Below are 20,622 nucleotides of genomic sequence, written 5' to 3' on the forward strand. Positions count from 1 at the left end.
AGGAGGAGGAGGAGGAGGAGGGTGCTGTCTCTACTTCCTCTCTTGCCTTCGTAATAGAATGCATTGTAATGCTCTGTTACTCTTTGTTCCTCCATCCAACCTCTCTACCTCTTCCTCCTCCATGTCTTCCTCTCTCACCTTGGGGACTCCAGGAGAGTCAGGAAGTCCGAGAGTGATTACACCAGATCCAGCAGAGACAAGGAAACCTGATAGTGTATATCAGCAAACATGCAGAGAACAAACATGTGAGGAAAAGAGAAGTGATTGTCAGACAAGTCATGTCAATATCATCGAATAGATTTACATAAGTCATTGTGTTCGGCAACAATTTGCACTTGTTCATGAGGAATACTACATACAGTTTCTCATCAATAGAAAATCTGATGGTCATTACAAGTGATTGCGTCATTTTGTACACCACAATGTCATCATCATCATTATCAACGTCTCCAATAATCATCATCTCACCGTCAGCATGCCCGTGGTAGCATCCCTCAAACTTGATGATCTTCTCGCGTCCAGTGTGTGCGCGAACAAGACTGACAAGAAACAGACAAGTCAGAGTGCTGCTGCTCATTGCTCTGATTAGCACGCTTCTAAGTGACTTCTACAGCGCCAATGATCCCTTCTTCCTATTCATACTCCACCCTCGCTCTCTCATCCATTTCTTCATCCCATGCTTTCTTCAACTTGCAACTTCTCTGATGCATCTACAACATGTTTGGATTGTATTCCTACCGGAGCATTCCCATGCAAGCCTCTGTTCCAGAGTTGGTGAAGCGAACCTGACACGAGAACAGTCAGCATTATTCTTGCAAGCTCAACCATATCCTCATGGCAAAGATTTTCAAGCATCAACCACATCGTTATAGCTTACAACTATCATCATCATCACCATCATCATCACTGCAAATATGTTGTAGTTTCAAAACATCTATCAGTCTTATGATCTTACCATCTCGACGGAGGGGACGGCATCAATCACCATCTTGGCGAGAACATTCTCTGCGGACAATGATGAGCAACATGATCAAACTCACTCATGTTCTCTTCTTCCTCCATCCTCACATCTCAACTTCCATGTTTTCATTCCCTGCATCTACAACATGTTTGGATTGTATTCCTACCGGAGCATGCATCTACAACATGTTTGGATTGTATTCCTACCGGAGCATTCCCATGCAAGCCTCTGTTCCACTCCCCTCGCCAACCCTTCCTCTTTATCTTCCTGCTGCCATCTTTGTTCTCCGTTCATGCTAATCTATCATCCCTCCTTTCTTCTCCTCTCCCTCTCCCACCTCATCCTCCTCTCCTATCTCTTTTCCCTCTCTCCTCATCTCTTCCCCATCCTCTTCTTCATCCCACCACCACCACCACCTCTCAATTCTCATCTCACCGTTGAGGGAAGGAGCTCCGAAGGACGTTCCCTTCTCAAGGGTAGCTCTGAGAGCATCGTTCACTTCGTCCACGCAGTGTCCGCAGATGGCGGGGCCCCAAGTTCCAACGTAGTCGATGTACTTGTTGCCATCGACCTGAAAGGTGATGTCACCTTGACGATCAGATGTATCATTATCATCATCGTTATCGCCACCAGCGTTCGCACCACCATCATCATCATCGTCATCGTCATCGTCAAAATTATCAGCATCGTCATTTGATTTTCATCGTCATGATCATAGTCTCAATCATCATCATCTCATCAATCACCACCCCTCCCCCCCTCCTCATCATCTTCGTCATCATGTAAACACAAGCTTCTTACATCCCAGGCATACGCGCCCTTGACCTTGTCAAACACAACCGGATCGCCTGAAGTGCTTGTCAATGACATGTTGAGACTTGAATGAGATGTTTTCTTCACCTCCAACAGACTTGAACGCGCGAACAGGACTGGAAACTCCTCCAGGCATCAGAGTCTGAGCGTAAAGATTATTATGTGACGGACAAAGTTGCCTCGGCAACCACAGCATCCACGACGAAAATATTCTACACATGCTTGAAGCAAAAAAGGCAGCAAACAACGGCAACAAAATGCAATCAAAGCTTCTAGCAAACATCTTCCGTCACATCGTACAGCATCTTTCAACAATAACATATCTGAACATTCTCATCTTTCAGATATCATATTGCAGTGGTCGTCTTGCAGTGTTGATCTCTCATCTCCGAAATATCCTCACCTTAGCTTCGTCCATGATCTTCTTGGACTGGGTGGTAACGAACGCAGTGGCCTCCGCTGCACGAAGCTGGGAATGATTCAGTCAGCAAGTCAGCGTCTGAGCATTGTGGAAGTACGGAGATCGCGGCGTTCTTCTGAGCAAGACGGCCATTGTTGGAGTTGAGGAGCAATCCTGGGAGAATGGTCATGATGCTGGTAGAAGAGTCTAGGATGAAGATGGTGGAAAGGATTGAAATGTGAGCAAGACAAGTGGAGATAGTTGGGAGGGCCAACAGTGAGAGACAATACGATTGTGCGAAGAACAATGAGTGACATGTCAATCCATCACAAATACGAAGACGAAGATCTCAAAAGAAAACTTTCAGAGGAGGAGGAAGCCAGATAGCAGGAGGAGCATAGAAGATGACGTAACCATGCGCAGCAATCCGAGGCATTGGACTGCAAGTCACAGGAGAGGCAAGAGGAAGGAGGAACAGGATCGGACAGGCATAGAGTAGGAGCTGACAGCATGACAGGATGGCAGTCTTCTACCATTTGGCGCAAAAGCGGCGGCAGCAGGAAGGAGGAGGACGACGGTGGACTTGAGCATTGCGGACGCCTAAAGCCTTGACGGAGGTGGGGGTTATGAAAATTTCAATCAAAACATACGGTGGGTACTCATGGACCCGTACTTTGGATAAAATTAATGCCTGAAAATAAGGGGTACGATACAGAGATTTGAAATAATGAGGGTAGGGGCATAAATCACATGCAAGGGGTAGGGTCATGGGTTTGTGGAGGCCGAGGAATACTCGACAGGTTTTTGCAGCCACACTAACCCCACCACCCCCTCATTGCTACCCTACCCCGATTTTGAATGCAAATAGTGATGTTGAACCCGCTGAAATACCATGATCATTTATATGAATTTCAGGGGTGGTATACCACCTCCACCTACCTCAATGGTTGCCCACCCACAACTCAGAGCTACCCACCCCCTCGAATGACCCTTTGCCATCGTGTCACTCAGGTGCCCGCTACCCCGCCGGCCTCCTCTCAGGCCCTGGGCCTCCGGGCCAGCCTGAGCCGCACGCACCGGCGGTCACCACCGGCGCCCCCGGGCCCGGCGCCCGGCCTTACAAGACTTGTCTCAGACTCGGCTCGGCCGATCATCCGATTTGCAAACGCATCCGAGTCCGGTCCAGGATCTTTCGTCACTCATCGAGGTCACTCATCATTTCACTGAAAGGCCCGCCCCTGTACGCCAGATGTTGATCCCGGGCTTCGCTGCGCAGGCGCGGGCGGCCGGGCGGCCGGGCGGGGCCGCTACCGGCGAGTACTACTAGGCTCGTGACGCGCGGCACGGTACTCGGCTGAGTGCCCGGCATTACCGGGTACCGTACCGTAACTAGCAAGCTGATGGCTCCGATCTCGGCGGACGCCGCCGCGGTCACGTCGGTCTCGGCCTGCCACCAGGCCCGCCGGGGGCCCGGTCGGCGCGGCCCGCGGTCGTAAGGCCGCCAGTCTCGGACTCCGCCCGGAACCGTGCCACGCAGGCTTCACTGAGGCTGAGCGGCTTGCAGTGCTTGAAGCCGCCGTTGGTCACTGCCCGGTGATCGAGTCGGACACGGTACTGTTAGGGCCAACCAGGCGGCGAAGATGAAAAGTAACTTGAAAGCAATTTAATGACAGTGCTCAAACTCAAAAACAAACCCATCATGATTATTCGAAAGTTCGGAGAGTGCGGTGGCATTGCTACCTTCTCAAACTTCTCACTGAGACCTAGGATTAAAACGTACGTTCATGCATGCCGGCAATAGATCTGGTCGTTGATCGTCCCTTACATGTTCTTCAACAAACTGCTCGTCACTGATGGCTAAGAACGTGGACCATCCCTTCCTCCATCAGCTCCTGCAGCTCCTCACTGCGACAATCCCACAAGAAGAACTCTGCTTGGTCCAAAGACTTCCCCTCGCTTTCGAGGCATACACTTGCAGGGACCTTCTGCTCGTTGCTTTCTCCGTTATGCCCCTTTTCTACAGTCGCTCGTTGATTTGCCGCCTCCTTCTCCTCGAGCTTGGAACCCTCGGAACTCAGTTGGGAGCTTTTCCGGGACACAGGATCCCTTCCGTCAAACCATTGAAGCACGCCTGACGCATCCATAGCTTTGCTTGCAAGGACCGAGCTTCTCTCTCTCGGCCAGCTGTCAACTCCGAGCTGCTTGCTTGCATTCTTGAGTGCAGTAAGGGAGACACCCTGCGAGCAAGGTCAGTCCGCAACGCATCTAATCTCGCCAACGACATTGCTTACCAGGTGTCTTGCAGCATCTACTTGCTTCATCGAGAGGAGATCATGCAGGTCTTCGATACGAATGGTGATCTTGGTGACGGGAGGCCTCGTCGTCTCGTTCCTCCTCTTGCGCAGATTGATGGTGACTCGAGTTGAGCTCATGTTCAGTTGTGAGCGCGGGATTGTCTCAGATGTTTTGGCTCTCAGATGTGCGTGAAAGTGAGCTTGAAACTCCTTTCACTGTTCCGAATATAAGATGAAAAAAACACCACGTCTCAGGATGTTGCGCACTCACCGGGGGACAGGAGTTCACGTGAGATTCCACACACGGCACAAGGAACGATCCTCGTGCTGCTTGAGGCAAGTTCAGGTAGAGGTCTCTTACACCCGAGCAAGAGGAGAATGCTGAAGGGCTGAGGATATGCGCAGAAGCAGAAAGGAGCAAACGGGAAGGAGCAGAAGAAGAAGCAGGGTGTAGGAGGAGTGGGGAAAGTTTCAGTAGGGGAACGGAGATCGGTGTGCGACGTGCCGGGTACCTTGTGGCAGGGTGAAAGCGCACATGTAATAACCCTTTTACAAGTCATCACCATTTTTACAACACAATAACAATATAAGGAGGTTATCTAAAACATTATAGCCCTATCTAGCCTTTTTATTGCATCGTTCCGTGCTCCGGTCTAACCTGAAGATCGCACCCTTTCCCATCAGATTTGAGTTTAGTGAAAGTTGGCGAGTTTTTACTGTTCCCTGATTCCTTAGCTATAGCTCCAGACTCGCAGCGTTGATGCTTTGTGACCTTTTCGTCTGTTTTCTTTGCCTGCCAGCTGGAATTTCGCCAACTACCAATGGAAGAACGATATATCTCCTCCCCAGCGGTGTGTGATACCATGCGTGTCATGAATATTGCCATCTTTTTACAATGGGGGGTGATTGCATTTCAAAATTGATCCGAAGCTTACGAAAATTTGATCCTGTATATTGTTTGACTAAAATAAATGTATCAATTTTGATGGGGTCTGTGTGGGATATGAAGCATCAAGAAGGTAAATCAAGATACCTCTGCCGGTGGCCCGACAGGGTTTTGACTGTTTAAGTCCATACTAAGAGACATGTGGTCAGATTGGTTGGAACGATCAGCCGAAGACGAACAAGAAAGCAAACAGTCTCAAGATCATGGAGACCTGAACGCCAGCTAGCAACCGCGCCGCTCTTATCTGTCATGCAGCACGAAGGGAGTTTGCACCCATAGAGCTTCATGTATCACGGGTGACGTTGTGAACATGACTAGAAGCCCTTGACCACCAGAGTCCTTGACCAGGGATGATCGATCTTGCGTTCGTTGTGGATCGAGATTTCTTGCCAATTTCTTGCGTACAACAGCCAGCAGCTTCCTTGACACTTTTTCACCACGGAGAAACAGGGAGGAAGAGAAATGCGCGTTTCGGGGAGACCAGTTTTAGAATACTTCCACCAAATTGATCTCAAAGGAATTGCTTTCTAAGGTGACTGAGCCTGTCTGCGAAATTCAGTGTCACCACAACCAAAGTGCTCGAGTTGTTGGATAGTTCAGTGAAGAAAGACTAGAACAATTCCGTAGATGTCAGTTCTGTTCTTCTGGCAATGCAGATTTTGAGTTCACTACACACCTGGGCTATCCTCCAGATTTACACTGATCACCTGGAGGCAATGCTCAATAAACCTGCTCAATCAACCTGCAGTTGGGACCTCAAGGGTGTTGTCATAGTAGCAGGCAAGTTTACTTCATACCTAAACTAACTTACAAATCCTGATAAAAATTTTGATCTCATGTGATGTGATCACACTGGCAATTCTCTTAGCTATTAAAAAGGAGTTCATTTTCACAGCAAACACATCAAGCCAAGGGGCCAAGAGGCTGAGCCCTCTGATACAAGCAGGCCAAGCAAGTTCATGTCGATACAGTTGTGTAGTTCCTAACATGTCGCAAGGCCTCCTCCATCAGCTCCCTCTGCCCCTCCCCCCGGCATCCCCCCCACTCCCTCTTCCTTCCCTCTCCTGTCAATTCTCCCATCCTCTTCATCCATGCTCCCTTCACTAGCTCCCTCTGTCCTGTCCCCTCATCTTGCAGAACCTTCACTGCCTCATCATCCTCTTGCGAGAAATCATCACAGCAGCATCCTCCTGTAGACCCTTCATCGTTCTTATCCTCTCTACCATCCTCCGCAACCTGCCGACCGGAGCACTGCGACAACCTACCGCCATGTATGTGCTCCTGTTCCGTCCTTTCCTGCCCCCCGAACCACTCCCGCACGTCCCACGCCTCCCTCCTCCTCGCTGCCAGTAGCTGGCTCCGCTCCTTGGGCCAGCTCTCCAGCCCCAGCTGCCTGCACGCGTTCTTGAGCGCCGTCAGAGACACCCCCTGCTCCCATCCAACGTCAGATCAAGCCCCGCCCTCCTCCTCCCGTCACAACAGCACGCGCTCCCCTAGCAGACAGGTCAGGCAGGGGTCATACCAGGAGCTTGGCGGCGTCGACCTGCTTGTAGACGAGGAGGCGCTGGAGGTCGCTGGCGGTGAGGAAGATCTTGGAGGCCTGGGGCTTGGCGGAGTCGCCAGCTTTCTTGCGGACGTGGATGGTGACGAAGGTGGGGCCGAACACGTTCATTCCTTGTTTCAGTTGTTGTTTGCAATTACTGCGCAATTGATCTGGAGTTGTCTAAGTACAGAAGCAATCAATGCTCAAATTCAAGATACCGGGTTCAAGATCAAATCTGTCGATGCTGTAGTGTTTGTTTGTTCTGTTTCAGGCAACGACGGTCTTGCAAGGAGAGATCAGAGTGCGCGGTTGACAGTTATGTACCGCGCCGGGTCAGACATGGAGGGGTGCTCAGAAGTTGATAGCACCGCCTTTGTCCTGTTGCTCGGAACGGCCAGTGAACCTGAAAGCGTAAAGATCTCAAAAATATTTAACAACCCACCCTACCCCGTGACAGACAACCCCCTTTAGAACCATTCATACCCCACTATTCTATATGAGAAGTACCCGTGTTCCGGACGATTTTGAGAATCTACCCCTGCAAATGAACCACCCACCCCGATAATTCCCTTGACATTGCGGTACCAACAATGTACAATACCACCCTACCCATCCTCACAGTATCAATTATGCAAAGTACCGGTACATTCCTGAGACTGAACCCCTGGGGAATCCGTACTGCGGCGCAATGTGGCGATATTCGTCCCGATCATTTTTTCGCGCCCCGCATGTTCAATGCTCTGTCCTCCTCCTCCTCCTCCTCCTCCTCCTCTCCGTTCTCCTCTTCCTTGTCCTCCTTGCTTCCCTTCCTCTTCCTCTTTTCCTGTCCCCTTCTATCTTCCCTTCTTCGATCTTCTCTTCGCGTTCCATTCGAGACCACCTCATGCTCCCCCCCCTCTCTTCTCCTCCACATACGTGTCATCTCATCTCATCTCTGCCCTTCATCAGTTTTCGCCCTGTGTACAACTGTTCTTAGCTGACGACCATTGCTGGCTCATTTTGCCTGCACCTTGATTTTTCTTGATTTTGCCGTAAGGGCTTCTGGTGTTGTGATTTCGTTTTCCGTTGGCCCATTGTTCAACTTGATCCTTGTCCCCTCCCCTCCCCTCCCCTCCCCTCACCTCACCTCTCCTTACCTATCCTCTCCTCTCCTCTCCTCTTCTCTCCTCTCCTCTCCTCTCCTCGTTTCTCTTCTTGACTGTGCATCCATCTCATAATCCTCAATGCAGGACCTGACTGCAGTAAGGCAGACAACAAGCATGGAAGTAGCTGTAGCGTACGTAGGAGCAGGAGTACTCGGGACAGTGGCGACGGCGCTGGGTATAGCAGGTAAACGTAAGGGCAAGTCTGATACAAGGTTGTGTTGACACCTGGAAACTTCAGCTGTCGCTCCCGTAGATGATGCGATCGATCGCAAGGCCGGAGCCTCTGACGAGCACCTGGAAGACGTAGAGGCTGGAGGACACCCGGCGATCAAACTGGTTGGCCGGGAGGATTGACAGCGGACGGAATATTTTCAACAGCGATACCAGATCACTGAAGAGGAGAAGGAAGGGAGAGGAGGATGATAAACATGTAGCGAGAGTGAGAGAACAAGATGTTTGAAACCACTTGGCTCTCTTGTACATTCGGACGCAACGAGACAGGAAGCGTTTGCAATTGTTGATAATTCGTGTTTGGGAACAACAAGAAGCAGCTCATGATATTCTCATCTTTGATTAAACCTTGAAACCCCAACTTCCCATACGAACAACACTCCTCCGCACTTCACATGCACAGCTCTGCCGAGCTCAAGCGCTCGGTCCTCACTTCTCGCACTCTGCTGACCTTGCATACAAGGTGTGATAGTCCAAGATGAGGAGGTCAGACAGGTAAGCCTCCACCGGCTCGATCACCTCGTGTCAAAGTTTCAGTTCACAGCGAGTCAATTCAACTCCTCGCAATACCTGGAAGTCATAACGCCAGTGCTGATGTCGGATGATACTTTTCACCACTCGCGCCAGCTCCCTTGCCTTGCTCACGTTGATAAGCCCCGCTGCCGTCACCTCCTCCCCCAGACTCCTGTGCGCCTCTGCGAGCATGAGCATGTACCCCTCCAGGAAGGGGACACAGGGATTCTCAGGTCGAGACTCCTGCAGCTTGTGGATGGAGCTCAGGTCGTTTGCTCGCAGCGAGCAGGCCTGCCCGAGGTGCGCAAAGAGCGTCAGCGTCTTGGCGCTCTGCATGGCCTCGCTGTTGGCCTTTTTGAGCATCCTCACAGGCTTGCAGTGGAGCCCGCGCCATATCGCCATCATCGTGCTGAAGTTGCTCATTTGAAGACACTCGTCCGCCACCATGACGAAGAACTCCAGCAGCTGTACCCGCCGCGCGTGCTCCTGCTCTGAGATGATGGTCGAGGCTACCCAGCAGCTCAGGACCCTGTTGGACTCGATGAAGTCGCGGATGGGAGAGGCCTTGGGGAGGGAGCGAGTCAGCGACCTCTTGTCGTTGAGCGAGAAGACCTCCTCGTCCTCGTTGGAGAACGGGAGACGCCGCCCAGCTAGGGCCTTGCTGCTGTCCAGCAGCTCCTCGTAGCTGATGGTGAAGAAGTGGCGAGACTCCATGAGCGTGAGCTGCCGGGCCACGTCGGCAGAGTCCAGCTGCAGGAGGTGCCAGGACCTGAGAAGAGGTCAGACTGGAAGACGAGAGAGGAGGATGGGAAATCGAGGAGGAGAGGAGGGGAGGGAGGAGGAATACGTGACAATGAGGACAGAGAGGAAAGAGAAGGTGGGAACGAGGGAGAGGACAAGAGCGAGAAAGGAGGAGGAGCAGGAGGAGGGGAGGGAGGAGGGCAGGCATGGCTACCTGTAGTTGTGCTCAATCCTGCTGGCGTCTCCCGATCGGCCCTCAGCGATGTAGGCCTCGTGGATCTGCAGCAGAGACAGTCTGTCTTCCAGCACTCTCCTCATCACGTCCTTGACAAGCATCAGGCTGCTCCAGTCCAGCTGCGGCTCCTGCTCGAGGCCCAGCTGGAGCCGCGGGAGGCCGTTGGGAGGGGACTGCTGGTCCGTGGACGAGCTGGTCATGCCGAGGAACGAGGTGAGGGAGGCGGCAAGAGCCGCGTCGGAGAAGTCGCGGAAGAAGTCGCGGAGCCACACGAGGACGATGCTGCAGACTTTGTGCCGCATGACGACCAGCTCGCTCTCCAGCTCGGCCTCACTCTCGTACCGGTGATCCACCCCGAACCGGAGGGGCCCGACGGCGGCTCGGAAGCGGGACACGAGCTTGCCGAGGAACGCCTGGTGGGAGCTGGTGACCCTGTGCATGAGAACGAGCGTGACCATCAGCTCATCATCCTCGGCGATGTTGTCCGGGGACGTCAGGAACCCGATGAGCGCGTTGATGCTCGCGGCTACCACCCGCCCCCCCTCCTGTTCCACCTCCCCACTTGTCCTGCAGCTCCACTCCGGGTCCAAGTCCCTCCTCCTCGTGCTCTCAGCTGGGGACGAGGTTGGGCCTGTGGCCTTGTTGTCCCTCGGAGCCAGGGGGAAGGATGGCTCGATATTTGCTATGAGGGGAGATAGGGAAACGCTCTCCTTCAGCCCCTGTTGCTCCTCGTCTGCACCACGACAGTCAGACAAGCCCCGAGGCCTCAACCTCCCACCATCGAAGCTGAGGACCAGCGTGGAGGTCCCGCCGTCCGCCATGCCCGTCATCGCGTTTGACACGTCCGACTTGACTCGCTGGGACAGACTGAGGGTCATGGCGAGGGTCTCCGACAGCTCTGCGGCCGTTACGCGTCACGAGGGGTCGGCAGGCCGGGGAGCGTTACTGACCTTCTTCCAGCTCATGGGGCAGACAGACCGAGTCAAAGGCGACGTCGGAGGCAGCTGAGCTCGCGTGCTCCCTGTCGACCTCTAGCTCGGCTCTTCTTACCTCAGGCGCGCCGCTCCCGTCGCTGTCGCTGTCGCTCGGGCAGGGGCTGCTGAGGAGGAGACCACAATCACTCCTAAGAGCCTCCGACGTAAGGGTCCTTCTGCTCCGAAGGATCCGCGAGCTCAGCTTCTCGATCTCCTCCCGCAGCGCCTTCACGTTCCCCTCCAGCCGCATGTACTCCGCATCCTCCCACGGGTTGACCCGTTGCAGTCGCTGCTCCAGCGCCTCCAGCTCTTTGGCGATCGCTGCGGTCCCCGTACATCGGGTGCGGTCGGACCTGCGGAGGGATCAGAGGAGAGGAAAGGACAGCTGGGATACCTTGCTCCTCCTTCGGTGTTGTCCCCTGCCGTCGAGTCTGTCTTGATGTGCACCGAGGCTCTAGAGTCGTTGGTGCGGACTCTGCCCGACGGCCTGCTGGAGGGGGTCGGCTCAGCTGAGCGATGCCCCGGCCTGTCACTGTCCTTGCGGTTGCTCCCTCCCTTGCTCTCCTCCTGCCAGGACAGGTCGGCTGCGTTGACCTGCAACGTCATGATCGGCCATGCCATGTTCTTCTCCGGCTGCCTCCACCGCACGCGCGTCCTGGACCCAACGCTGACTCGCTTCTGATCGCAGAGCACAAGAGCGACGTCCTGGTGGTCGACCTGATCAGAAGACTTGAGCTGCTCGTAGGTCACGAGCCTCGACAGCTGGGAGAAGATGGCGAACGACTGCACGAGCAGGAAGCAGTCGTCTTCGTCGGGGTAGCTCAGGAACTGAGCCTGCACCACCCGTCAGCTGCCAGGACCCCTCGGGCAAGCTGACCTTGTCCCACAGACGGGGGGTACCGAGAGAGTCGAGGGTATCAAACGCGACCTCGATGTTGCTCTGGAGCTCCTGGATCTTCCTCGGGTCCCCGAAGACTCTGGTGATGTCGAACGGCAGCGCTCGCGAGAGCCTGCTAACGGCAAACAGCGAACAGCAGTAGGGAACACCGGTCCTGACGCGTGAGGGTGAGCAGCGAGGAGCAGCGGAGGTTGTGACAAGGAGGAGGAGGAAGTGGGAAAGGTGCACAAGAACAGAGGAGAACAAGGAGGAGGAGAGGAGGAGAACAAGGAGGAGGAGAACAAGGAGGAGGAGAGGAGGACGAAGTCAATGAAGTGAGAAAGATTGAGGATAAAGATGGGGAAAACCAAGGAGGGGGAGGAGGAGAGCAAGAGAAGAGGAGTCAGGGAGGGGGCGGAGGGTTGTGCTTGAGTACCTGAAGAACTCCCAGTGTTGCGGAGCTTGCATCCTACCATCGTGGGTGTCGGGGAGCAGAGGAGCTGAGAGGTTGCACATGCTCTCAGTGTACTCGATGGTCGACTTGTACCACTCCATCATCTTGCTCAAGTTCTTGTTCACGTCATGGACTGCATTTGCCCTGCAGGTGTTGAATATCTGCAAGATTGCTACAGGAGAGCCGTTGAGGAGGAGTCCAGCAGGGGGAAGAGACTTGCTTCCTTCTACGATCCTCGTCTTCATGTGTTTCAGCCCTTCCTCCATGACACACCTGGCGTTAGCGTTCTTGAGCTCAACACTGTGGATGCTCATGATCTTCTGCTCCGTCATCTTTGACTTGCTGTGGTCTCTGCGGACTATCATGCTCCTCGCCGCGTGCGGGCCATGTTTGATGGCGTCGAAGAATCGCTCGATGATGTCATCGCTCGATACAGTCGCCGGTATCATCCTGCACAGCAGCAAAGTGACGAGCACGCTATCGTCGACGCCTTCAGGCAGAGGCAGCTTGAAGTGATGGCTCTCCTCCAACCAGCCTGGGTTGCAGCTCATGGCGAACACAGGACAGAGGTACCTCGCCCATCGCCTGCAGAGCTTGCCGTCTACCGTTGACTTCCCTTCCACTGCCTCTTCCTGCCTGGGAGTGACTGACAGTCGGTGCCGAGGGGTGTGGGGGTCTCCGATGCCGCCCCCGTTGGTTGAGGGGCGTGAAGCTGAGTGAGCCGAGGGAGCATGCGCTGGTGGTGAACTGGATACGGGACGAGGAGTGGAACTGCTCGAAGGAGGAGGAACATTGTGCCGCAGGGGGGGAGACTGAGAGGAATGGGACGAATTAGGAGCCGTCTTTCTTGAGCGATCAGGACGGGAAGGAGGAGGACTGAGGTGGCCGTTCTCAGGAAGAGGAGAGAGCGTAGGGATAGAAGTTGGAGAGGACTGAAGGGGAGGAGGAGGAGGAAGAGGAGGAGGAGGAGGAGGAGGAGGAGGCGACATACTTCATGCCGGCCGGTGTTTTGAACCAGTAGGAACCGGGCCAGGACCGAATTTAAAATTAAAGGTTAAAACAACTAAATCATGATTAAGAAGCCAAAATAATATTTAAGAGACTAAATAAAGATTAAGCCCGTGACTCCCCGGCCGCCGCGGTCCCGGTTTCCCTAGTACCGTTCACTAGTCCAGGAATCTCATGCGGCTCCTGGCTTGGACCGTTCGTGCGGCCAGTGACTCCGGAAGTCCGACCACTGGGCCGGAACAAAAAAGGCCGCATATGATCACTGTCGACTTTCCAAACTGAGCGCGGCGGCCCGGGCCACCGACACCGTGGCGGCGGTGTCCACAGCCCGGGCCGCCGCCAGTCACACGCCAGCGCGGCGCCTGTGTCCGACGACCGTACTGACCGTCGTCACGGTGCCACGGTGCTCTGCCAGGTGAGTCGGGAGACTGTTTTCTCTCAGGAGTCAAGTAGCCTCCCGGAGGCCCGGGCCCGGCGCCGACACCGGCCGGACCGTACGGCCCGGGCCGGGGCCCCGGGCCCCCGGGGGCAGATCATTTGCAAGCGCGCCTCAGCGCCAGGATCCAAGCAACATGACATGTGCGGAGTGAAAGACGGGAGGGGAAGAGAGCGAGGGACTGACCGTGGGCGACGACGAGGAAGAGAAGGAGAGGAAGAGATAGACGTCAAGCTTGACCTGTTCGCATCCCTGATCCCATCCCAGCATGACGTCGAGGGTGACGCGTGTCGTCGAAACGAGATGCGACTGCACATGAACCCTACGAGCGATCCCTGAGGATGTGGAGGAGGTAAGGAGAGAAGCAGGAGAAACTGTCTTGCTCTTTCTCTTGCTCCTTGTCTTGCGCCTTATCTTGCTCCTGCTCCTGCTCCTGCTCCTGCTCCTGCTCCTGCTCCTGCTCCTGCTCCTGCTCCTGCTCCTAGCTTTCCTCATCCTCAACACGATGACCTGATCTGTGGCGAATCTTTTGAGCAATAGAAGGACAAACAGTGATGAATGCATGGACAGGATACACATATGCACGTTGTGCATTTTTCTTTCAAATTTGATCGACCCCTCCTCTCTTCTCCTTTGCCTTCAACCTGCGGCGGCGTACAAGATGTCTGCTTGCGGCGGCGTAAAAGAGTTCAAATTGAGAGGTGGAGGAGAGCATGTGAAGCGGGTTAGTTTGATCAATGCTCTGAAGAGGATGTTCAAATTGATGTTGATGATGTTATCGCTTGCTGCTGCTGCTGCTGCTGCTGCTGTGTTGTTACAGCTGTTGTCACTACAGGTCTTGTAGCTCTTGATGCTGTTGTTGTCGTCTGAATTTCTTAGTGTGTCTATTGTAGTTTTCCAGCTTTGTTGTGATGCATATCCTGTTTTTGGACGGTTTAGAGTGAGAAAGTGCAGGCCAGCAAGCCCCCATCAAACAAGACACGTACGTTGCTTCAGGTATGGTGAAGCTGTTGTGGATTGAGAATGAAATGCTTGCAGACAAAAAACTGAATTCTTTCAAGAAAGAGAAGAAAAGAAGATCCTGGAGGAGACAGGTAGTTCATGGCTTCTTTGACATTTGTTCTTGACTCGAACAACGTGAACTCTTCGAACAACCACCGTCTTCAGCATCTTCTCAACATCCGCAAAGACAAAAGAGCGAGAGACAACAAATCGACAGACCCTGGTGCTATACTCTCTCTCGAGACACTTTCCTTCTGCCTCCCTATCCTTTCGTCCTCGTCCTCGTCCTCGTCCTCGTCCTCATCCTCGTCCTCGTCCTCGTCCTCGTCCTCGTCCTCGTCCTCGTCCTCGTCCTCGTCCTCGTCCTCGTCCTCGTCCTCGTCCTCGTCCTCATCCTCGTCCTCGTCACTTTTGCCATCCTATTCTCTTTCTTCAATCTCATTTCCTTTCCAACAGGGTCCCAACAAGACGAGGGGTTGTCAGATTTCAAGAACTTGAACCTCCCCGCTCCCTCCCGTGCACACTCGGGCAGCAGGAGCAAGAAGACCCCGCAGTCCTCTACCCTTCCTCCCGGCCCTCCTCCTCCTCCTCCTCCTCCAACTTCCACTCACGGCATCGCCGTAACCAAGGAGATGGGGGAGAAAGGTCTTGACGAGCTGGGAGAGAATGAGTTGGCAGGGAAGGTGAATTCTGCTAGCCGTCTATGATGCCTGCGATGACAAGCGATTGGACAGATTCCTTGGGGGTTGAAGGTGGCGAGAAACTTGTGAGAGACTGGTGCTGGTGGTGCTGGTGGTGGTGCTGGTGGTGCTGGTGCTGGTGCTGGTGCTGCTGGTGCTGGTGGTGCTGGTGCTGGTGGTGCTGGTGCTGGTGGTGCTGGTGCTGGTGCTGGTGCTGGTGCTGGTGCTGGTGCTGGTGCTGCTGGTGCTTGTGCTTGTGCTTGTGCTTGTGCTTGTGCTTGTGCTTGTGCTTGTGCTTGTGCTGCTTGCTGCTTGCTGCTGCTTGCTGCTACTGGTGATGCTGGTTACGGTGACAACGGAGGTAGAGATCGAGGTGTAAATGTAGATCGGTGTGTGAGTGTTTGACTATGTGAAACACACCTTGCACCCTGTCTCATCCTGCCTGAACTCTCAAATCCCAGCGCCATCGAGAAGAAGGGCCGGACGACTAAGATTCTCGTCAGTGAACCTTCGAGGGCCGGTCAGAGCATTGCTGATGTGAGGAGCAGGAGCGGATGAAGGAGAAGGAGAAGCGGGAGCAGCAGAATGACCCGCAGCACTACATGACACTAGAGATGCTCGGGGAGGGGATGCAGATGTCGCAGAAAAACACAACAGTGACCAAGGTCGACCTCTCATACGATGTGAGTGAATTTGCTCCTGTTCTCGTCCTTGCTGATTGTTTCTCTCCTTCCTCCTCCCTTCTCCCTTCTCGCATGCTCGGCATTCCCTGTTTCCTGCTCCCTTCTTCATGCTTCCTTGTGCCTAATCCCCTCCTTACTTTTCCTCCCCCCTCTTCCTTTCCTCCTTCTCGCACTCCTCCTCCTCCACCCCCTCCACCACCTCCTCCGTCCTCACCTCTCTCCCCCATCCCCTCCTCTCGCTCTCTCTTGGTTCTCTTCGTGCTTGTCCCCTCCTCTCTTCGCCTCCTCCTCGCTCCCGTCGCTTTCTCGCTTTCTGCTTTTTTCAGCCTCGAGCTGGTGGGATCTCAAGACCCTGCGGATCTTTTGCAGTCTGGGGGAATCCGCATTGGAAACAAAAAATTCGAAGGAAATGCATTGCTGCTGCTGCTGCTGCTGCTGCTCCTCCTCCTCCTCCTCCTCCTCCTCTTCCTCCTCCTCTCCCCCTCCTCGAATTATTTCTTGCCTGCTGCTGCTGCTGCTGCTTGTTCTTCTCCTCTTCCTCTTCCTCCTCTTCCTCTTCTCTCCTGATCCTGCTCCTCCCTTCGCTTCTACTCCTTCTCCTTCTCCTTCTCCTGCTCCCTTCTGCTCCTGCTCCTCCCCTCCCCATTGCCTCTGGACCATTTGCTCTTAATTTCCTGTCCATTTCGCTTCTATCCGTCGTCGCTCTCCCATTAATTTTGTGCTCCGTTCCTCCATCTCCTCCTCCTTCATCTCACTCATCAGTCTGCTCTGCCTCCTGTCGCAACAGTTTCCCCCCCCCCTTCCTCCCTCCTGACTCTGATGCAGTTGGGCGATCAAGATACGTGTGCTCAAGGGTCCTCTGTTTGTTGGCCTCCTCCTCCCGCCCTACTCTCCTATCTGTGAGATCGTTTGTCTCTTCTCGTCACTGCTACTGTCCTTTCCTCCCTTGTCTCTCCTTTACCGACATCTCATTCTCCCCCACCTCCTCTTCTTCGTTTTCTGTTTAACCATACTCTCCTCTCCTCTCCCCTCCTCTCCTCTCCTCTCCTCTCCTCTCCTCTCCTCTCCTCTCCTCTCCTCTCCTCTCCTCTCCTCTCCTCTCCTCTCCTTGTGCCACCTTCTTGCTCGCTCTTTCCTTCTCGCTCCCTGCTCCCTCTTCCGTGCTCTTGTTCTCTCGCCGTGTCTTGCCTCGTTCTAGCTCGTCGGCACTTCCGTTCTCTCGCTTCCGATTTCTTTGTCCCTGTGCACCTTGCTGTTTCTGCTCCTTCTCCTTCTCCTGCTCGTTCTCCTGCTCGTTCTCGTTCTCGTTCTCCTCCTCCTCTCCATCTTCTCCCCGTCCCACCTCCCTCCCCTCCTCGTTTTCCTCCCAAGCTCCTCTCTCCTCACTGACGTCTCCCTCCAGTATGCGACGGCTCCGATCTCTCATCCCCTGCTTGGATGCTCAGCTCCCAGGGCCTCGTATATCGGATCGGCTTCGCAGGCAGGGAGCTGCTCAACCCCCGCAAGAGCTTCAACATCCCTGAGCAGCGGAAGCTGCAGCTGCAGGAGGGGCACGTCGTGGTCCTGTCGCATGCTCCGCACGCCTCCAAGTTGACGGTCACGGTCCACAAGCATGGAGGTTGGCGAGCTTCCTTCACACTGCACGACGTCCCTCCTCTTGCCAGGCCCTTCGTCAACCTGCTCAACGTCGGCGACTCTTTCAAGATCCTTAAGAGCGCGAGAGCTCGAAAAGCTATCGACTCGCTGGCGAAGAAAGCAGACACGAGGCCTGTCGCTCCCAAGATGTAAGTCAACCATGAAGGATGAAAAAATGTGGGGAGAACTGTGCGAAGTGGTGTGACGAGGAGGAGTGCGATGAGGAGGAGGAGGAGGAATCGATGGTGCTGGTGCTGGTGCTGGTGCTGGTGCTGGTGCTGGTGCTGGTGCTGGTGCTGGTGCTGCTGAGGAGAGCTGACGAATGTGGCAGGGGTTACAAGCAGAGGCAGCAGGAGAGAGAGGAGAGGCACATGGAGAAGCTGAGAGCAGAAGAGCTGAGCAGCTATGAAGACTCTCAGCACATGGTGACCTTTGACAAGGTACTTCATCAAGACTCGCTCTTCGAGGAGGAGGACGGTAGGCTGGACACTGCGTTAGGGATAGACGACCCGGAAGTTTGATGGAGGGGGTAGAGGAAAGTAAAGATGAGAGGGTAGCGCAGGAAAGAATCTCTGTGAGAGAGGATAGTGCGTAAAAGTCTATGCATGCAGGAGGTAGAGATTGCGGGGGGCCATTGCAATGAGCAGCAGCTCGCATACTTTGCTTTACAAGTTCATTGAAAGAAATACACTTGTTTTGCTAATCAAACAACCAATCCAACATCCTCATCCCTTTTTTTTCTTTTTCTTCGTGCATTGTTTTTTTCCGTTTCATGGAAGCAATCTTCCCTATCGATACACCTTTCCATCAAGAAAGCTCGAGCGTTCCAATATGAATTAACTCGCAACAACCACACTGCAACCATCGACAAATCTCCTTGATTTACTTCTGCACTCCAGGGTGGACGTGGTTCTCAGTGCCAGGGTACTTGGAGGCATACTGGCTGGCAACAGAGATGTCGACGTTCTTGCGCTGCCAGTAGACGTTCCTTCCAGTCTCCGGACCCTGCTGGCGGATTCCAAGATCGTAAAGCTTCCAGGTACCGAATGCAGAGACAAACGAGACCAGGGCGACAAGAGGAAGGGCATCAGGCTTGGCCCAGCGAGCAGCCCAGCTTCCCTGGGTGTTGGGAAGAGCAGCGAAGGATCTCCTGAGGGCAGGGGAAGAGCGAGCGGCGGCGGAGCGTACGGTAGCAGCGAGCATGGCGGAACAGAAGCGGAGTTACTGTGTGGGGGGGCGGAAGACAATTTAAAGGGGTAGGGGGTACCTAAAGTGGTAGGAGATAGGGGAGAGAATGAGGAGGAGAAGGGAGAGGTGAGTTTATATAGAGGGAGACTCGAGGGGGAGGCCGGGTAGGGGAGCGGGGCAGGGGTTAAAGAATGAGGGTACAGTGGAAGGGTGGGGGTAGTGATTGGGATAATTGCTGAGGTACAGGAAGGGGTATAGAGGATGGTAGGGTAGGTAGTGATCTGGTCGTATGTGGGGTGGGGGTATTATTATACCCTACCTTTTGATTTAGTTTTCTGGGGGAAATATGTGGTAGATTGTAAATAGTACGACAGCGCGAGGTAGGGTTGTTCTTCGTTTCTTGATGGTAGGGGTAGTAAAGGGTCGCTTTATCAAGGGTAGGGGTTCCATTTCGTTGAAGGGGGTGGTCGCATAACTGAAAGGGGGTGGATATACCCATGAAATTGTAGGTTTGTATGGTGGGTGATAAAACGAAAAAGCTAGTTTTCACATCATCCGGCCTCATCTACAGTTTAAGCCCTGTGGAGGACCCTTCAAGTTGGCGAAATGAATGAACATATTGTGAAAGGATCATGTATATTTATTTTATAATTTGAACAATAAAGTACAAATTTCAAAATTATTTCTCTATTGACAGCCATATTGCATTGGAATGTGCAACATCGTGGCTTTCGAAATCAACGTATGACCGACACTTGCGCCCTGACGTCAACAGCATAGAAGAGTACCCGGTCCATATGCTTCAAAATCAATCAATGGGAGGGGTGGGGGTAGCGTCATCGTTGGGATTGAGGGAGAAACAGGGGTAGGGTCCACTCAGCGGCTGACAATGGAAGTAGCGTCTGGCGTGAGAAGGGCAGAGAATTCAAATAAGGAAATTTAGTTATAGAAATGTGACTGCCCTCAGTCAGTCGAGGCTCACAAGGCTACCTCAAGTGTTTCTTGTAAACTCAGTGAGAGAACGTGTTCGGACTCATTCGTCGGGCCCGGGGCGGCCCACCCGGCGCTCCCTACCCTACCCTGACAAATCATCTTTCTACCCTTGATTTGACTGAATTAGACATGAGCTGAAGGGGGTGGGCGGTGGAAGGGACCCTGATTTCCTTCTATCTCTATGGAGATTCCTTGCAAAGGAGTCGCTATGGGGCGTGCGAGGGAGGCAGCGGCGGGGGAGAGATGAATGCAGGGAGGAAGGACAACGAGTCTTGCTGCTAGCCTCTCTTGCGTCCTCTCTATAGCTTGTTCAGATGTGCAGCAAGAGCATGTCGCCCTTGCCGACTTGTTGCGGGTTTGTTGCAGCAACGAGTCTTTAGTTACCCTGAGAAACCCCCGAGCCGCCTTCGCTCTGCGAATGCAATGGGTCTTGCAATGTGTCAAAGGATGTAGATAGAACGAACCGAGAACAAGAAATGTGTGTTTAGTCTGCATTGTATCACACTGTGTAGTTGTCACGTATCGTGGAGGTTGCGGTACAATCGCCGTATGACCTTGTTGATAGGCATGAGCCAATCTTACCTCGGATGGGGCGGAGCGGAGAATGATAGAAAAGGTAAACTGCTTCATGCTCTTCTGGGCTGTTCTGCCGTGCTCTTACCCAAACGTCTCCTCTTGCTCAGCAGGAGGGGAGAGGTATGATATAGAGATCAAGGGCACCTTTGAGAACGGATCGCCCCGAAATATCCCAATCTTGCAGGGAGAAACGATTGATTGGCTCCCCAATGGTGAGAAGATGTGTGGCAAGAGGAGGAGAAGATGAGTTTTGCTGGGGGTTCGTTGGTTGTTGTTGCACCTCTCTGATGTTCG

The 20,622-nt window shown here is 53.7% G+C and overlaps 7 protein-coding genes across 7 annotated transcripts; 1 reads left to right on the top strand and 6 right to left on the bottom strand.

Annotated features, from left to right (window-relative positions):
* Positions 1-137: 137 nt before the first annotated feature.
* GUITHDRAFT_166481 (hypothetical protein) lies at positions 138-2,771 on the bottom strand (the record flags this gene model as incomplete). Its single annotated transcript, XM_005820289.1, has 10 exons — positions 2,708-2,771; positions 2,293-2,348; positions 2,178-2,243; positions 1,862-1,916; positions 1,763-1,809; positions 1,397-1,532; positions 956-1,005; positions 739-785; positions 469-539; positions 138-206 (listed from the first exon to the last, which is right to left on the bottom strand). Coding segments are annotated over exons 1-10 (654 nt in total), but the record flags the coding sequence as incomplete, so codon positions are not given.
* Positions 2,772-4,021: 1,250 nt separating this feature from the next.
* GUITHDRAFT_120430 (hypothetical protein) lies at positions 4,022-4,606 on the bottom strand (the record flags this gene model as incomplete). The annotated part of the gene is made up of 2 exons (XM_005820290.1): positions 4,022-4,411; positions 4,466-4,606. The coding sequence occupies 2 exons, from the start codon at positions 4,604-4,606 to the stop codon at positions 4,022-4,024; spliced, it is 531 nt and encodes a 176-aa protein (XP_005820347.1).
* A 1,950-nt stretch (positions 4,607-6,556) lies between these two features.
* On the bottom strand, positions 6,557-7,086 carry GUITHDRAFT_120431 (hypothetical protein; the record flags this gene model as incomplete). The annotated part of the gene is made up of 3 exons (XM_005820291.1): positions 6,557-6,650; positions 6,724-6,842; positions 6,937-7,086. The coding sequence occupies 3 exons, from the start codon at positions 7,084-7,086 to the stop codon at positions 6,557-6,559; spliced, it is 363 nt and encodes a 120-aa protein (XP_005820348.1).
* A 1,676-nt stretch (positions 7,087-8,762) lies between these two features.
* On the bottom strand, positions 8,763-12,678 carry GUITHDRAFT_147959 (hypothetical protein; the record flags this gene model as incomplete). The annotated part of the gene is made up of 8 exons (XM_005820292.1): positions 8,763-8,852; positions 8,904-9,615; positions 9,802-10,555; positions 10,601-10,720; positions 10,773-11,149; positions 11,191-11,630; positions 11,674-11,806; positions 12,110-12,678. The coding sequence occupies 8 exons, from the start codon at positions 12,676-12,678 to the stop codon at positions 8,763-8,765; spliced, it is 3,195 nt and encodes a 1,064-aa protein (XP_005820349.1).
* Positions 12,679-15,266: 2,588 nt separating this feature from the next.
* GUITHDRAFT_147960 (hypothetical protein) lies at positions 15,267-15,720 on the bottom strand (the record flags this gene model as incomplete). Its single annotated transcript, XM_005820293.1, has 2 exons — positions 15,267-15,561; positions 15,674-15,720. 2 exons carry the CDS (start codon positions 15,718-15,720, stop codon positions 15,267-15,269), a joined length of 342 nt encoding a protein of 113 aa, XP_005820350.1.
* Positions 15,721-17,373: 1,653 nt separating this feature from the next.
* Positions 17,374-18,092, top strand: GUITHDRAFT_120434 (hypothetical protein; the record flags this gene model as incomplete). The annotated part of the gene is made up of 2 exons (XM_005820294.1): positions 17,374-17,720; positions 17,903-18,092. The coding sequence occupies 2 exons, from the start codon at positions 17,374-17,376 to the stop codon at positions 18,090-18,092; spliced, it is 537 nt and encodes a 178-aa protein (XP_005820351.1).
* A 129-nt stretch (positions 18,093-18,221) lies between these two features.
* On the bottom strand, positions 18,222-18,851 carry GUITHDRAFT_156059 (hypothetical protein). Its single transcript, XM_005820295.1, has one exon. It carries the CDS (start codon positions 18,772-18,774, stop codon positions 18,454-18,456), a length of 321 nt encoding a protein of 106 aa, XP_005820352.1. The 5' UTR covers positions 18,775-18,851; the 3' UTR covers positions 18,222-18,453.
* Positions 18,852-20,622: the final 1,771 nt, after the last annotated feature.

This window comes from Guillardia theta (genome assembly GCF_000315625.1).
Source record: "Guillardia theta CCMP2712 unplaced genomic scaffold GUITHscaffold_182, whole genome shotgun sequence".
In the NCBI taxonomy this organism is placed as follows: Eukaryota; class Cryptophyceae; order Pyrenomonadales; family Geminigeraceae; genus Guillardia; species Guillardia theta.